The sequence below is a fragment of the Tauraco erythrolophus genome, chromosome 2 (assembly GCF_009769465.1).
Source record: "Tauraco erythrolophus isolate bTauEry1 chromosome 2, bTauEry1.pri, whole genome shotgun sequence".
In the NCBI taxonomy this organism is placed as follows: domain Eukaryota; kingdom Metazoa; phylum Chordata; class Aves; order Musophagiformes; family Musophagidae; genus Tauraco; species Tauraco erythrolophus.
Genome location: NC_141466.1, coordinates 66,242,284 through 66,259,477, shown reverse-complemented (window position 1 = coordinate 66,259,477; position 17,194 = coordinate 66,242,284). Strand labels below are relative to the sequence as shown.

Below are 17,194 nucleotides of genomic sequence, written 5' to 3'. Positions count from 1 at the left end.
GCAAAGCACTTGCATGCTTATTCCCTTAAGAGACAATACATGGTAGTAGGCTGGAGATAATTTTAATTCTGAAAATAGGTCTTAGATGTTGTTGCAATCTCATGTTAAGATCACAGATTATATAAATATTTAATTACACTATTAACTGCGTTGCTTGCCCAGCTTACTTCAGTTGTTTTGTTTGTAACTCAGTTTTGAAACAAACAGGCTACAGTTAGTAGTCTCCCTTTTGCAAAGTTTACTCATTTACAAGTCACCCTTCCATGTAGCAGCTTCAAAGAGTTTTGTTCTAAAAATCAGAGCCTTCTTTAGCCAACCACATAGTCAGCTGCTTCTACTGACAAACAGAGACAGCAATACTAGTACCTGGACAAAGACAAATGTCTGGAGAATATTACAACCATGAGACATCAAGATGATCAAGCAATGCTTGCTTACATACACCTTTCTAAAGGGAGGGGTAGAAGTGACATCTCTTTGGTAATTTCACCCACAACACTATTACTGAGTGATAGTGGTAATACAGAGATGAACAAGAGAGGCACTGCTTTGGAGCTTTTTTTACAGTTACTACAACAAGAGTGACCATTTGAGTAGCTTTTGGAATGGAAGCATCCTCTGAGTTTGGCAATAAACACAGATCTTAAATGTAAATGGATTACATTCTTATGGGAAGTCCTGTGTCTGAACAAACACCTTTCTCTGCTGTTACCTGAAAAGCTACCTTACTGTAGCTTTTACTGTGACTCTTATTAAAGTAAGACAGTTTTGAAGACCTTCTTCCACTAGCACCTCTTTGACCGAGAGGAGCAAAAACCTGCTCCAACTCCCAACTGTTGGCAGAGCACAGCTGAAATACTAAGTAGTTTAATAACAAAGATTATTTTTTTTCTTACACTGCAAGAAGGGTTGCTGGATGCAAATGGACTTAAAGCTTGATAAGTAGAACTTTAGTTGAATTGCTGGAGCTTAATCTCTCTCTCTCTGCAAGCTTGATTCTAAGTCAAAACCAGAAAGAGCATTTAAATTACCATCAAGTGGTTTTCCCCCAGCTGCCTATAAAGCAGAAGTTACCCCATCGCAGTGTTTCAGAGAATCCCACTAACTCATCTGAACTAAAACCTCTCTACGCTTTGATAATAATGTAACCTAATGCCTTATTTATTTATTTTTTTTGTTCCACACCACAAAAGCTGTGTAGGTGGCCAATGCTATCACATATCTGAGCAATGTCTGGCCAACATTAGTGTTCTGATGTCCATGGCGTTTTCAGTACTTCTTTGTATTCCTTATTGAGGTTCAGCTGGAGATAAGTCAATATTGGTACCAGGAATAACATTGGCTCCTATGCCATCCACAAGAGAATCCCACTTATCGAAATCTTTCTTAAGACCTGTAAAATAGGAGAAAGAAGACCCAAGCGGTAGTGAGTTACATAGTCAGCTTTTTGTAAAGCTACGCTGAAAAATTCAATTATAGGACAGATGAATCAACTTGGCAAAGCAGGGGAGGCATGATGTTTTAAGGAGGGAAAAATGACACCCCACGTTTTTATGTATTAGAACAAAACTGCAATGTTCCTCCTCTGAATGACTTAGATTACAAAAGTAACTAACAAACTTTTGAGTCTGACTGTTGTTTTTTCCACTTCAACTTTCCTGACACACTTACTTTTGATCTTGTTCTAAACAGAATGGTTATATAAAAAGCTTAATAGGAATTAAGTATTAGTTAACTTCATACTTTGATGCAAACCAGTACTTACTCAAATGTTTCTGCAGGAAGGCTAATGAAGCATGATTGCTTATATCAATAGCTTCATTTGGATCTATTTCTCCTTTTAATTTGAAAAATCTTCCAATGATTTCTCCGCTTACAAAGGTAAAGTCAGGAAAGCTCTGATGCACTGACCCTCTGCAAATAGAAAAATGATCAACAGGCCTATAAGAATGCAGTTGCCTGATTACGAGATGCCACAGACTTCTTCAAGGACAGTCAGGCATCTTATGCTATCTTCTTTAGCAGCAGAAAATAAAACAAATTAAACTCATGAGCATGCAAGATTAGCAGTAAATTCTGTCCTGACCGCAGAAGGGAGGAAGTTTTGTACATGCTTACCGTAAGTCTCTACAACCGCAATGGCAGTAAAGAGTAGGCTTGGCAGAACGTCAGGATCAAGTTCTCTCTCTGCTCTGAGTGTGAGGCGGATTATACAGCTGCCTGCTCCCCTGTACGCAGTGCTCTCACTAGGTGGGTGCACAGCTGCACCCGGGCGGCTGTTTAAAGCGTTCAAACACACATGATGCATGAGGCCCAGAGCAAAACGTTTGCCCCAGGGCAGGAATGGACACCTCGGAGTATCTTAAACTTAGGGTTACTGGCTGCTTTGAGAGAGGTCTCTGTCTCCACATATTGCTGTCTAATTTAAACAGGCAGGGAAAACCTGGGCCATGAGGAAGTAGTGACTGAATGTCTGTCTGCAGTTACATGTAACTCCAACAAGATGGTAAAGATTCATCTTCAACCACAGAAATGATGGATCCTGGACACTTACTTGATAGTGATCATTTTCTTGTTTGTGTCATTGGAGCTGAGCTTCTTCATCTTTAAGATATTATCAGCCCACTGGAATTTTTCAGAGTTGATAAAAAGCAGCGGTTGCTGGACACTGTTTTGGTAAATGTCATCACCTACTGGAAGCATCCACGCATCAAGGGCAATGCCACATCTGTCAAAAACAACTGGATATTGTCAGAGAAGCAGAAAGCTTTGTATGGCAGTTCTCAGTATGCTTTGATTCGCAGGAGACACCGGAAAGAGAAACTCACTATGATACTGAACAGGTAAACGGGTTAATCAATCGTTTTGTTTCAAAATTATTTCTACTCTGGGGGAAGTGAATTAATCCATTATGGCATCTGTTGGTCTCCATTGCCAGGTGCAGCTGGGCACAGGAGATTCTGCAGGGTCCCATGTTATCATGATATAATATGATACAGCTATTATGTTCCACCACATCCCCACGGCTGAAAGAAGCATGACTTGAGAAAACAGGACATGCCAAAAAACGCTTTTCTTTAAGAGCTAATTAGTAGTTGGGGGATCTTAGTTGGGTCCCCTGCTCCAGACCTCTCAAGTGCCAAATGTCTCTTGCCTTGTTTTGCATACTTACCTGAATCTTATTTCTTTGCTGAGACTCTCAATAACTGTAGCACCACCAAAAGAGTGTCCCATCACAGCTATTCTGCTAGTATCAACAGAATCCTGTCAAAAAAATCCAGGTGCTGTAAGAGACTTTCTTTCCCAAATGTTTGTGTTGGTTTTTTTTAAAGGGAATAATTTTTTTGGCAATAGATCCTACTGAAGTAGGAAGAGCATCATTTCAGCTCCATTACTATCTAGTCAGTTCGGGATGACCTGAGAATATGTTCATAGCTCTATGGTGTGATCGGTGTGATCTTCAGAATAGTTTACAGGAATGAGGTTAGAGATGGAAGAGGGAAATCAGACACGTTATTAGGCCTTCAACAAAATTCAGTCACCGCCTTTCACTCACCTTTAGGCTATTCCAGTCAAAGTTTGAATTCAGTACGTTCATTACTTCCTCTCCTGAATTGAGTTTAAGAATGAGATTGAGAGCTTTGATACACTCCTGCGCTCTTTGCTGCACCTGAGGAGAAAGAGAAGTTGGGGAGAGCAGTGGAAGGAATTACCAGACACCAGCTAGGCCTGCTGGCCCTATGGACACAAGACAGTCTTATTTTTTTTCACCCCTAAGTGTCTGATACAGTAACAACTATTCTGAACTGCAGAATGGAAACGTAAAATGGAACTCTGACAAAGTCTGACCAACAACAAAACTGACTTTGGAGGTCCAAAGAGTTGAAGCTCTTGTGTAGATGCTCTGGACACAGAGGAATTTATCCCTATAACATGCGCCAAAGACCTTCAACTCCTTCGTTCTGTCACTAATCAGAGAAGGGTTTGTTGGGATATGTGAAGGCTTAAGTTACACAACTAGACAGAAGGTTGACTCGCTGCTGCTCCTCCTCATGCTCACTTTGATGAGAAAATGTGATTACATCACTTGTCCCAGCTGCACAGTAGCTTTGAAACTGTCTTTACACGGGATAAACCCAAAATAAGAAACAGCCAAGAAGTCGATCTCATTTTATATATATACACATTCTTGAAGACTGTAGTAAAGCTCTTGCAAAGAAAGGTTTTCGTTGTTCAGTACAAGAAGTGGTTTTGACTTTGATAGGTCAGTAAAAGAAAAGCTTCAAAAAGAACCAAAGAACAGTAGCGTTGTTGGGAACTGCAGTGTGTAGGCAGCGAGCAAGATGTCTGTGCACCACTGACCCTCAAATAAATGTCAATCTCCTGACTTCTCTACTAGAGAAATTTGCATGCAACAGCTTCTGGAGGTTATTTACAAGCTCACACATTATGTATTTAAACTCATAAGTAGGATGTTGTCTGCCAACAGGAAACGACACTTGTACTGCTGTCTGCATGGCCCAGGGAGATAAAGAGAAACACATCCCTGGCTGAGTTTGCATTAGCTGGAATCCCACATTTTAAAGGTCAACTCTATGCTTGGAGGGACTTGCCAAGTCAAGTGATGGCCCTATCACATCTAGCACGGATGCTGCTTATAATCAGGAATTCTGCATTGTTTACATTGCTATAAAGCATGTTAAAGTGTGTGAGGATGATGAAGCAAACATCCCCCTTAGAGCAGCCATGATTCATCTTGCTATCCAAGAGTAAACAAAAGCTAAAGCAAGCCAAAGGCCACACAAACATTTGAATTCAACTCTGACTGGGCTGGGCAGCAGAAGTGTGAAGACACAGAGAAGAAAGCAAAAGTTGAGTGGAATCAGAGGAGAAACAGCTGACTAAGGTCGAGAGTGCAAGTTCATGAGAAAGCTTTGTTGAGGAAATAGCTTATGCTCTGAAGAAAGCTGTTGTTGGCTTTCCCATCTTCAGCAACACAGGACCTGATGCATTTTTACATATCCTCTGAGTCATAGCAGAAGACTGCAGACACAGCTGAAGGGAAAGAGTCTGCTAGTTAGTCCTAAACGCACCCCTCCTGCCTCGCTTCCTAGAGCACAGACCGAGGATGAGTACCTGCTTATGGCGCAAACAACGCTCTTCCTCTCCAGTTTTTAGTTTTCTGTAGTAGATCCACTCCTTCTGCATGTTTGATGTAGACTCTTCTTGTGGTTCAGAAATGGACTTTTTTTTACAATAATATGTTGCTGAAGCAGACTCATCTCTGTAATATCAACAAAAGGTTATTTCTGGGGATGTATGTCATTTGGTTTGAGATGAATGCAGCAGAAGTTTTAGATTTCACTTATCTCAAGAGATCCAGCTACCAACCAGTGCTGCTGCAACCACAACTGAATGTAGACAGACTTTCTAAATATTGCAGTAACCCCACCAAAACTCCCACCTCCTTTATATTCTCCAGGTTCTAACAATAAGAGAGAGAAAAATAGCATGCCCGAAGAATGACAAACGGTATCTACCCTGGAACTTTTCATTCAAGGGCTTATCTAAGCAAACTCCCTTTGTTCAGATAAGAGTTGAGCTAGAGAAATTGGAGAGTGTGGGCAGGGCTGAAGAAGATATTAGTTTTTCTTTTGAAAAAAAATCCTAAGTTCTTCTTTAGAATAAATAACATTCTATTCAATGTGAGAAAGTTTATTTCCATTAGAACTCAAAAACGTGCAGTATACGTACCTGTGCTCCACAGCAGCCACTATAAAGCCCTGAGAAGCCATCTCTATGCAAATAGCAGAATAGATTGTCCTGCAATCAAAACCACACTCCAGTGAGACACATGCATCCATAATTATTTCAATTACACTGCTCTTTAAACATCGATCTATGTATGAGCTAACCCCCATTCAGTATTTCTTCTGTTTGAATTTGCTAGCCAGTAGAGCAGGCTTTTGTATGGCAGGCACCAAAGCCTGTTCACAAAACCTTGTTACTGTTTTACTATCTCTTCAGAAGGAGAAATGCTAATTGTTCAAAAAAAGTAGCACATACGACACTTTGCATCTTCAAAGAGCTGTCCAAAAATCAACTAGCTAATCTTCACAACATGCTTATGGATTGGTAAGTACTTTCAGCCCTAAAATACAAAGGGAAAACACAAATAAATACATCAACTCTGCTTTTATTTACTGCTGTTGATTTCAGTGGAGCCATACTGATATATAGCAGCCTGTTCTTCAAATCTGTTTCAACCTCAAGAGGATCTTACCCCTCTACTGAAAATCTGTTCAGAACCATCTCTGGAGACTGCTGTCTCCACAGGTGACAAAACCAGTTTGTCAACAAACTGCAGGCTTACCGAAAAGCTCCAAGTCCATGGGAAAAAATGAGGAGTGGATATTTTTCTCCTGGCTTAAAAGCAGCATTTGACTTTGCAGGACAGGTTACTGAACCTAGATAAAAAAAAAATAAAAATCAAAGCATATGTCATTACCACTGAAATAAGAGAAGCATTGTTCCTGTGGGAGACATCCCAAGAGTCCTGAGACCACTGATTTCAGAGTGGTCATCTGAAGATAAGGTACCAAATCTCATCCTTAAAATACTGAAGACAAATATGGATCTGACTCTGAAAACACCTTCTACTTGGCAGAAGACACTTTCCTTCTCATTTCATCCACAGCCTAGCACAAGGCCTACATATCTCTGAAACCCTACAAGAACAGATTTTCAAAAACAGTCAGGCATCCAAATCTTGTCAGTATTCAGAGCTTGGTATCTATCTGACTTTTGCATATTTGCACGTTTCAGTGCGGGATTTAAATCTCAACACACAGGTGCAGCTTACCCAAGCTCTTCCTAGAGCAAATTGCCCAAATACTCCTACTCATCTATGTCAGGGCCTGCCTGAGAACTGCATCACGTTCTGCATTGAGCCTCACTACACAAACCCATCCCAAACAAACATACTTCTTTGGGAAAAACTATTTTTAAGTCCTGCAGCAATAACACACTGCTCAGGGAGCAGTGTGGCAACAACCTGCATACAGAGCTCATGCCCTTGTGCTAGTCAAGGAACAAAACCAAAACCAGTCTTACCAACATAGTATTGGAAAAGCCTTTCTCCTACAACTCGGTACATATTAAGGAAGTCAGAGAGTCCCTGATAATACTCTTTATCTGGAATCCATCGTGCTTCTTCATTATCTGTGGCATCGCATGATGGATAATACAGGCGCAAGAAGCTTCCCTGGGATTAGGAAGAAAAAAAAAAAAACAAACAAAAATAAAGGAAGATGAAAACATTTATGTCAAGGGTTTCCAATGCAAGAATGACAGCTCAAGAGAATTAACAGAACTTCACAAGAAAACTATTATCCTCTACAGGCTTTGATGCCAATCCTATGTCACTGTCTTTTTGTCCCTGCAGTGAATTTAAAGTAGCATGACTGTTGGCATCCAGGTAGAGATGATACACGTCACCTTCTCTAGGTTAGCCTATGGTTAATTCAAAATGCTCCGTTTAATTAAGTTAATCACTACAAACACTCACTACCTATTTGCTCCGTTTCTGCATCTTGCTGGATCTTTTCTTCTGTCTCCCTCACTGTTCTTCCCTTCGGGAAATGGTACAATTTGATCAGTCTAACAGGGGTGACTGTCCCCCCTTCACCCTTCCAGCTAGGAGCTTTCCTTGCACCAGGGAGTCTCATGGAGCTGTTACTGACCCAGTTCAGATTGCTAAACTGGGGAGGGGGAAAAAATGACCCTCCTAGAAGTACAGTTTTCCACTAGGTTAGTGAGACATGTTTTACCCTGACACTAGTTCCTGGAAGTGTGGTTCAGCAGAGGAGATGCGGGTAGAGTCAGGGGCATGCTCTCAGCATGGCTCACCTGAGTAGAAGGCTGTTAGTAAAGCTCTTGGGCAGCTGCACAGCAAAGGAGTGCAATATACTGTTCTTCCTCCTTATCAAGATGTTTACAAGTCTGTAGTGGTCCGTCTTTCTAAACACAGTTTTGTTAACCTGTGTTTTATCTGCCTCCATTTCCTACCACCAGGTTGAATCTTCTTTTACTGTCTGTACTCCAGGTCTTCCAGGAAGCCACTCAAGCTTTCCCCATTCACATGGACCCTCCATAGCCCCTTGCCAGTATTTTTCCTATGCAGACAGAAGTGATGTACCAATGGCACACCTTAAAGAAGATGTCCCAGCAGATGAACTGTGTTTAATTTGCATTCTTACTTCCTGGTTTGCAAGGGAATTTGTGACACGCTTTCGTGACACACTCTTCAAATTCACTGTCTTGCTCCAACTGTACTTTTATTTTAACAAGTTAAGTTTAGGGCCAAAAAGAACATGAGCTTTGGAATGAAGTCTGGTTTCTTGAACACTAATTCATCAGTTTCATACAGTTTCATAAACAACCAAAAGCTTGTTTAATTGAAGCTTGTTTCTATTTACTCATCAAACTTAAATCGAATTTTGACACAAACACCATTAAGGAAGAAATCATCAAACCTTCATCCATACTAGTAATTATATTAATTTGATACCAGAATAGTCTCAGTGACTTCCTCAGGTCATTAACTGCTTACCAGAAAGGGAAAGAGGTTCTCTACCTTTTCCTGATTGCTTGTCTAAGAATGTGCTGGTTTGGGCTGGGAGAGAGTTACTTTTCTTCATAGTAGCTAGTATGAGGCTCTGTTTTGGATTTGTGCTGAAAAGAGCATTGATAACGCAGAGATGTTTTAGTTACTGCTGAGCAGCGCTTACACAGAGTCAAGACCTTTTCTGCCTCTCACTCCACCCCACCCACAAGTAGGCTGGGGGTGCACAAGGAGTTGGGAGGGGACACAGCTGGGACAGCTGACCCCAGCTGACCAAGGGGATATTGCATACCGTATGACATCATGTTCAGCATATAGAGCTGAGGGAAGAAGAAGGAAGAGGGGGACATTCGGAATGATGGTGTTTGTCTTCCCAAGTAACTGTTACTCATGATGGAGCCCTGGAGAAGGCTGAACACCTGCCTGCTGATGGGAAGTATTGAATGTGTAGCATGTGTGGCTTTTGCATTACCCATTAAACTGGCTTTATCTCAACCCACGAGTTTTCTCACTTTCACCCTTCTGATTCTCTCCTCCACCCCACTGTGGTGGAGTGAGCAAGCAGCTGAGTAGGGCTTAGTTGCTGGCTAGTGGTAAACCACGATGAAGAAAAACACCTGGGCTGATTGCAAAGAGAAACGAATCACTTCTTTGTGCTAATACAGAGTAAGCTCAGCAGAGTAAAGGAAAACATGAATAACCACTACGAACCGATCAAGTTCCAGTATACCTGAGGAGTAAAACCACAGTGTAAACGCAGGTGTATTCTCATAGGAAAATTAAAAAGCAAGAGGATTTCAGATGGAAACTCATAAGCGAGCTCATTAGCTGGCTATTCATTGTCTCCAACTTCTTATCATGGCTTCTCTCTGTACTAACCACTTGCAGAATTGACATCCTGCTCTTCTTCAGATAGGTAAAATTTTGAGAAGATATCTCATGCTTTACCCTGCAGCTGAAACACTATGTACCCTCATGACCCAACCCTGACAAATCCCGCTGGGATCTTTGTGATGAGAATGGCTACAGTCACGGAGACTGCATGTGGAGTCTCCCCAGAAGCCCAATGCTGAAGGGAGTGGTGGAGTAGATGGGAAGAACCCAGTGGGTTCCAGGAGGGTATCTTGCATAGCTGAGTCAGGAAGGCAAGGATATTAGGAGGAGGGAGGAAGTAGCCACTGGGAAGGCTTGCAGGTTACATCTGTCTGGCAAATTCCCCACACAAATCCTACATTGGGACAGAGATGACAGAAAGCTCAGCTGTGTCAGCAATGGAGCATTCCTTCACACAAACAAGACCTTCTGTTTGATTTAACTGTAAAACTACAGCAAGTTGTTTCACTAACATTGTGGCTTAAATCCAAAGGAGGAAGAATCGAGAGCTTTACCTCAACTGCATTTTCTGTCATCAGGTCAGTACATCCAACTGAGTGCGGTCCCTTTCCTTCAGGGATCCTATAAAACTTCTCAGTGCTGCTGCTTCCCGTTTCCATTGGTGCCTTCACTAACAAACCTGGGGAAAAACACAAAGAAAAATCAAGAGACCACCATGGCCTGTGCGACCAGATCACCGACCCTGAAAAAAAATTCAGCACGTTGAAGGTCCAGGAGTAGGAAATTCAAGGTTGAGCTGATACAAGAACCTTCTTATATGAGAATTAGAAGCCTGAAGTCCTGAGTCACCAATCCGACCTGCTCTATTAGGTAATTTCGTCGGAGCAGTGTCCTTAGTCCCAAGGATCAGATAGCACTGTGCACTAAACAGAAAGGCAGGGAGGAAACGCTTTGGTTGAGGAGGCCGCAGTGGCACTCGGGAGATGGAGGTGGTGGGGTGCAGAGCCGCAGCGGTCTTACTTGGGGACAAACAGGAAAGCGCAAGGCAAGAGCAGCGAGTTTCAGAGGTGAAGGCAGTTCCCTCCCCGCCAGGCTACGAGCCAGAGCTGCTCCTCCTCATAGGAGCAGCAGAAAGGTAAGTCTTTGCAGCTCCTCCGTTAACAACACCGGCCTACACATCCACAGGAGAAGGGTGTCACGGAGAAAACCAACGCTATAGCCATTTCTCCAAGAGGAATAACGAAGCCGGGATTTGATCCCTGGAGAGAAAAGGAAGGGCTATTGGGAAGGTCTGACCGTCCCTGGCCGTACCTGAGGTGACACTTCCGAGCCAGGCTGGCCCTAGGGGCGAGCCGAGCGCACGAGGAGGCAGCCGCATCCCAGCCTAGGCGGCCGGCGGGAGCCGCATCCCCTGCCCCTCGCTCCGGCACCCGGGCTGGGTTTTATCCGCCAGGTCCTCCTCTCCCGGCAGCAGCCCCGGCACGGCGTGGAAGAGAGCCGGGGCCATCCTAACACCGCAGGGGAAGCTCAGCCAGGCCCGGGAGCCTCCAGGGAGGGCGGAGGGAAGGCGGGGGAGGAACCTCGCCGGGAAGCGGCGGCAGCGGCGGGGCGGAGCGCGGCCGCTCCTCCCCGGAAAGGGCCGTCGGTTGCCGGCGCCGGGGAGCTGCGTGCGTCGGCCAAGATGGTGCGGAAGCTGAAGTACCACGAGAAGAAGCTGCTCCGGCGGCTGGAGCTGGTGAGCTGGGAGGCGGCGGCGGGGAGCCTGGCCGAGGTGAAGGCGCTGCGGCGGTACCGGCTGGGCCGGCGGGAGGACTATGTGCAGTACAAGGCGCTGGCCCGCTCCGTGCGCGCCTTGGCCCGCCGCCTCCGCGACCTGGGCCCGACCAGCGCCGCCTTCCGCGCCCGCTGCACCGCCGCGCTGCTGGAGAAGCTGTACGGGCTGGGGCTGGTGAGCTGCCGGCGGTCGCTGGCCGTCTGCGAGAGCCTCTCGGCCGCCGCTTTCTGCCGCCGGCGCCTGCCCTGCCTGCTGGTGAAGCTGCGGATGGCCCAGAACCTGCGCCACGCCGTCACCTTCGTGGAGCAGGGACACGTCCGCGTGGGGCCCGAGGTGGTGACCGACCCCGCGCTCCTCGTCCCCCGCGCCGTGGAGGACTTCATCACCTGGGTGGACGCCTCTCGCCTCCGGCAGAAGGTGCTCGACTACAACCAGGAGCGCGACGACTTCGACCTGGCTGCCTAGGGATGCGCTGCCCGCCCGGCCGCTGCTGCTCTGCTCCTCGGGAACACGCGTGGGAATGCACAGGCACCAGGAAGACCTCAGCGGTGCCACCGACAGATACTTGCCCTCCTCCAAACGGAACAGAAAGGGGAGCAAGGAGGAAACGTACTCACTGCTAGTAATGTACTGCTCTGCTCTTAGCTCCCCTTCACAACTAATGGATCCGTTCATCCATGCGGAGAAATATCCCTTCCGCAGCCCTCGCTCCGAGAAAACATTCGCTAGCCCAGCTCCGTCATACTGACATCCCGTAAAGCAAGAGCGCTTCGGAAGGATCGCAGGAGAGGACGCGGTCGGGTTTAAGTGCTTGGCTGCTAATAACAGCTGCTGGAAGGGGCTTTAAGCCTGGCTTAGCGGCAGGTTTAGGACTGAGTTTGGCAGCTTCACGGCTGCTTTTCTAAGAGGTTGCCCCAAAAGACTGCCGGTTCCTCCTTCAGCTGACGGGCGCGCAGTAACCGGAGGAGCTGCTTCGGGAAGGGTTTTTCATGATACTGAGGAATGGGTATATGGGGGGCATGCGGGGGTTGTTTGGGGTCAGCAGTAAACAAGGCGGCCAAGTACTGCGTTTCTGGAACTGTAAAAATTTTAGCCAAAACCAGAATTTTTTTAAAAAAAGTAAAGTCAACTTTGTTTTCATGTGAAGTCATAAAAGGAAGTTTGATACTCTGAGTTCAGTCTCTTTGCTGTGAGGAGCTCTAGCTGACAATTGGACATCATTTACGGATGAGGATCTGACTGGAGAGGCATTGGGTCATAGAATCATAGTTGGGGTTGGAAGGGACCTCAAAGATCATCTACTTCCAACCCCCCTGCCATGGTTAGGGGTCCTAACCATAACTGCAAATCCGGGAGGAACTTCTGCATTTAGCACATAAACCAAACAAAAACTGGTACCTGAGGGGAGCCTCTGGCCTTCGGGGGCTGTTGGGAACTTTATTCCCCTTTGAAATAAAGAGCAGAAAAGCAAAAATAAAACAGTTGGTTTAAGTTGCTGAAGAAATGCGTGTGCTATTTTATCATGTGGTTTCTCCGAGAGTTTGTTCTGATTTTTAAATATTCCAGTAAGCCCTGTTTGTCATCTTGCAGAACTCTTTTTTTACTGTAATGTTTTATGTAACTTTTTTTTTGATAGCTACAAGGCTATTATTGAGTTGTAAAGTTTGTTTTTTTTTTTCTAGAAATCCTTTCTTTCCCCTACCCAGGATTGTGAAAGGATTTGGCAGTAGGTGTAAGAGTGGAGCTGTGACTGCCCGTCTGAAGTCCAAAGGGCTGGAGTTCAGCAGCAGCCACCGCTCTGGGTCTGAACGTGTTAGTGTGGCTTTTTTTCGGAACAGAAAAAGGGTTTTGGTGAGGGGTGTTTTGGAGTTATTGAATCAGGACCAGAAACTGTCATCAAATATTATGGCTGTTTTTTAAAAAGCAAACTAAATGTTAAAATTCCTTACCAATCTCTTAAGCCAAATGTATTACGCAGAGCACTGACTTTTAAAGCAATAATAGATATTAACAAAAAGATACAAAAGAGATGAGGAAACTCATTTGCTTATCCTATAAACTAGTCCTGTTTATATTTGAATTTATTTCAGTAAAACGCCTTAACAGCCTTTTTCTCAGGGCACGCACCTTGCTTATGTTAAAAAATACAAATTGAAAAGACCTGAACCGTGACTTTTTGTGAACACCTTTCCAGCTTTTATCTAGAACAATGTCATTATGGTCTCCTTAAGTAAAAATGTTGCATTCGCTCTGCTTTTTTGGGAGAATTTCAGTAGTAGCACAGTGACGTACTCTGTGCAAGGCATTTTACTACTGAGATGCTAAACTGCTGCTCTGCCCAGTTTGTCCAGCCCTCAAAGGAAGGGCAGAAAAGGAAATCTCGACTCTCCAGCCTGTTAGCCTCTGTGGTTTACATCATCAGCCTCTTCTTTTTTGTCCTAGACCAACTTTTCATCATTCATCTGTGCACCTCCAGCATCTGTAGCAGAAGAGAAACAATCCAAAACCCTATAGGCTGTTAAATTAAGTGATGGGAACTGATTTCCCTACAGATACTGTGTGATAACAGCATCCATCACCCTCACTCTCCTCCTGTGATATTGGAAATCAAATCATTACCATCTTTTTAAGAAATGCATCAGGTGCATTTATGTATCTGTGTGTCTTAAGTCTGGAATTCTGCAGCCCTGCTGATTGTACGGTAGATGAGACCTGAGATGAGCATCCTGCTCCTAAATTTTTAAAAGCTGGTGTCCATGGATGCCTGAGACAAGAGCTGGATCCTCTTCAAGTGTGATAAACAGGGCGTCATCTCAGTCAGAGAATGGAAGTTACATCTGCCAGTAGCACGCCCACGCTCTTGCGCACGAACGCAGTCAGGCAGATGATGGCTTCCTTGTGTTTAACGGTGTTTTCACTTCTAGTTCATGGGTTTGAGGTTGTTTGCCAGAGATGATGTGCTGTGGCTGCGGCCGGGCGGTTCCTGCAGCCGGGAATTGAAAAGGTGCAGGAAGTGGCTCCGACAGCCTTTCCTGGCACTTGGATAAACACGGAGGCTTTTTTTAAAATCCAAGGCTGGTTCCAACATTGCTATAAATCGACACCAGCTTCTGTGGGTCCATGTGAGCTGGCATGAGGAGACAATCTGATGTTGTGCTTTTTTGGGCTGGATCATGCAAACTCTCCCCTCCAGCACTCTAGAGACTTGCAGCAGGAGATCTTATGCACATGAGAGTGGCAGGACGAGGTTGTGGGTGTCATTGTGCTTCTTCCCAGCACCTTCTGAAGCGGGTTTGCTGTTCCTCAGGCAGATCAACATCACCGTGAAGCTTGTGGGAAGTTACTGGTGGAGGAGGACAGAGGATGGTGGAGCTGGTGTCGGGGCAAGTTGTCCCCACACCTGACAAAACCTCATCTCTGCCATCTCCACAAGTGTCCATCCCACCAACTGGGGGCTGGAGACATGCCAGCTTCTCCAGAAAGGGAGGAAGAGGCTGCAGGGGAGTCTGGGCAGTGCAGGAGCCATCAGAGCAAATGGCAAGCAGTTCCCCCACAGGAGCTCTCACTTGGATAGTAGGCAGCAGTAAGGGAGGTTTTACCAGAGCCTCTGTTTTCAGTTTGTGGTGGTTTTTTTTTTTCCTCTTTTTTTCCCCCTGGCCTTGGCTTCTCTTTTATTTGAAGGCTGCCAAAGCTGGGGAGCTGAGCCTGGGGAACGTGGGGGAGCTGAAGGAAAGAGTCCTTCACACTGACGCCTTTTGTGTTGCAGGGTGTAAATAGCTGAGGCTGTCACCGAAATGTAAATGTGTGTTTCTCCACTGATCTGAGACGCTTTTTTCTGGAAAACAAGAATGCTGCACTTTTTAAAGACTGCTTCCATCTGACATCTTGGTGTGGCTTAGTGCAGAGGTGATGCTGACCTCAGTAATTCAGTGATAGCACATCACCACGACTACAGATGGCATGCAAGGCTGGGGAAGGACATATATCCCCCTTGCCAAGATGGGGTACCGAGCCTGAGAAAAGCAATGATTGAGCTGAGCGATTCCCAGCCTTTTGGAAGATGCTCCTGCATCCTGGGTTAAGCCAGGGCCTCCCAGCCATGTCTCAGGGTGCTTCCATGTGCTCATCTCAGTAGCACTCCCCAGTGAGATACTCCCCAGTGGATGGAGGTGCTACTGTCGCCACTGTCCCCTTCTTGAGCTCCGAGTACTTTGGTTTAAGTACGTCCCTTGCCTGATTTGGCACTGGAGATTGAGCCTAAGAGCCAGTTCTCATCACTGAGGCATGGGATCACCTGAATTCCTACACCATAACATTTCAACATTCACTGGTCTGGAGGAAAAAGCACCCCTAAGAGTTATGACAGCATTTACCTGAGAGCCCCAGTTCTGGTCCATGCTGTTATATGCCCTTTTTAGGCAGTGAAGCAACTCTTCTCACGCTTTGCTTACTGGTTTGGGCCTGAAGCAGGACCTGGGGGGTAGAAAACCTGTCTGCTGTGTGGTCAGGACATGGAGATGTCAGGTGGAAGCAGCAGGCAGCAGCTTTGGAGTCAGGAGGAGGAGGCACTTGAGTTCATTCTTCCCATAAACCATGGAGCTTCTGGATTCAAGGGCTAAATCCAAGTGTACCTCCCCCAGTGGGAATGTCTCCTCTCACTTCTCTGCAAGCATGACTCCACTGCAGAAAGGTCCCTTCCCCGCTAATAGTAGATGATTTTGAAGAGATAAAGCATTTCACTTTCAGCAGGCAGAGAAAAAGGGGAGGCCAACCACTAACGACAGCCAGAGACGGAGATTTGGGCATCTCCAGTTTCCTCCTAGAGCTGCCCGTTAGAGGATCCTGCATGTCCCCAGCAGTAAGTCACAACAGCTTCTCAGCTGCTGTAAATCATGTCAGCGGGGTTGATACGAGTAAGTCCGGATGGCATTGCCACCCTCGCTTCCCACCCCAAAGAGCCACCGCTTGCTGCTCCTGGAGAGGCTCAGACGGTTGTGTCACGGGGTAAAGTACAGCACAGGCTCTGCCAGCAGGTTCGTCTGACTGACGTTACAGTCCACCACCTTGTCACCTATGTCTGACCTCATCAGGCTTAAACACACCGGGGGCAACCACATCCTAAACCCACCATCCCTCTCCCACCAGCTCCAGCAGGAGCCAGGGCGCAGGGTCCCACACCAGCGGATGCCAAGTTTGGGGGAGATGAATGCCATGCGGGCAGAGCACCCGAAACCTCCTGCTCGGTGTCCCTCAGCCTCCCAGAAGAATTTAGGTTGGGAAGGACTGCTGGAGGTCACCTAGTCCAAACCTTTGCTCATCCCCCATCCCATTCCCCCGTCCGTGTCAGGCGCGGAGTTACTTTTCCCAGAGGGAAAACTCGATTCCCCTTTTCCTCGAGCGCTGGCCCGTACACACAGCAGGGAAGGGACGCGGCCACCGTATCCCCATCCCTGCAACTGACCCGGAGCGAATCCCACCCCTCCGCAGGGGCTTGGGGCCAGATGAGGGGCTGCAAGGGAGGAAGGAGTGGAGCGGGAGCGCTCGAGCAGGGTGTGAGACCCCTCTGCGGGGGACAGGCTTTGGGCTGGAGCCGCCGGAGGGGCTGCGCAGAAGCCTCCCACCTCCTTAAAATCCCCCCGCGTTGTCTCCTCACACCCTTTCTCTCGCCTTTAGCAGCGCCCGGCGCACCACGTACCTGCTGTGCGGTGTCCCGGCTGCCCTCCGCTCCCGTCCCGCTGGCCGGAGGAGTGGGATGGAGCCTTCGGCCACCCGCGGCCCGCCGGAGCCAGGCGAGGGGCGGCTGCTCCCGCCGGCGGAGGAGGACGTCTCTCCGGCGGGCAGGCCGGCTGCCGGGCTCTCCCCGAAGGGGAGGGACCAAACTTTGCCTTAGTTTCCAGACGAGACAATCTTTCCGGGAGAGCTCTTCCCTGGGCTTGGAAAACAAGTTTCCGGCATGGAGCCAT

The 17,194-nt window shown here is 46.6% G+C and overlaps 2 protein-coding genes across 3 annotated transcripts; one reads left to right on the top strand and one right to left on the bottom strand.

Annotated features, from left to right (window-relative positions):
• Nucleotides 1-851: 851 nt before the first annotated feature.
• PLA2G7 (phospholipase A2 group VII) lies at nt 852-17,194 on the bottom strand. 2 transcript variants are annotated; one of them, XM_086623750.1, is made up of 11 exons: nt 16,927-17,194; nt 10,012-10,136; nt 7,114-7,264; nt 6,374-6,467; nt 5,755-5,823; nt 5,137-5,284; nt 3,557-3,670; nt 3,173-3,264; nt 2,555-2,728; nt 1,766-1,914; nt 852-1,393 (listed from the first exon to the last, which is right to left on the bottom strand). In XM_086623750.1, the coding sequence occupies exons 1-11, from the start codon at nt 17,192-17,194 to the stop codon at nt 1,290-1,292; spliced, it is 1,488 nt and encodes a 495-aa protein (XP_086479876.1). In that variant the 3' UTR covers nt 852-1,289. The 2 variants fall into 2 exon arrangements, with proteins under 2 accessions (XP_086479876.1, XP_086479887.1); XM_086623761.1 differs by lacking the exon at nt 16,927-17,194 and adding an exon at nt 10,769-10,879.
• IMP3 (IMP U3 small nucleolar ribonucleoprotein 3) lies at nt 11,139-12,709 on the top strand. The gene has a single exon (XM_086623739.1). The coding sequence runs from the start codon at nt 11,139-11,141 to the stop codon at nt 11,694-11,696; it is 558 nt and encodes a 185-aa protein (XP_086479865.1). The 3' UTR covers nt 11,697-12,709.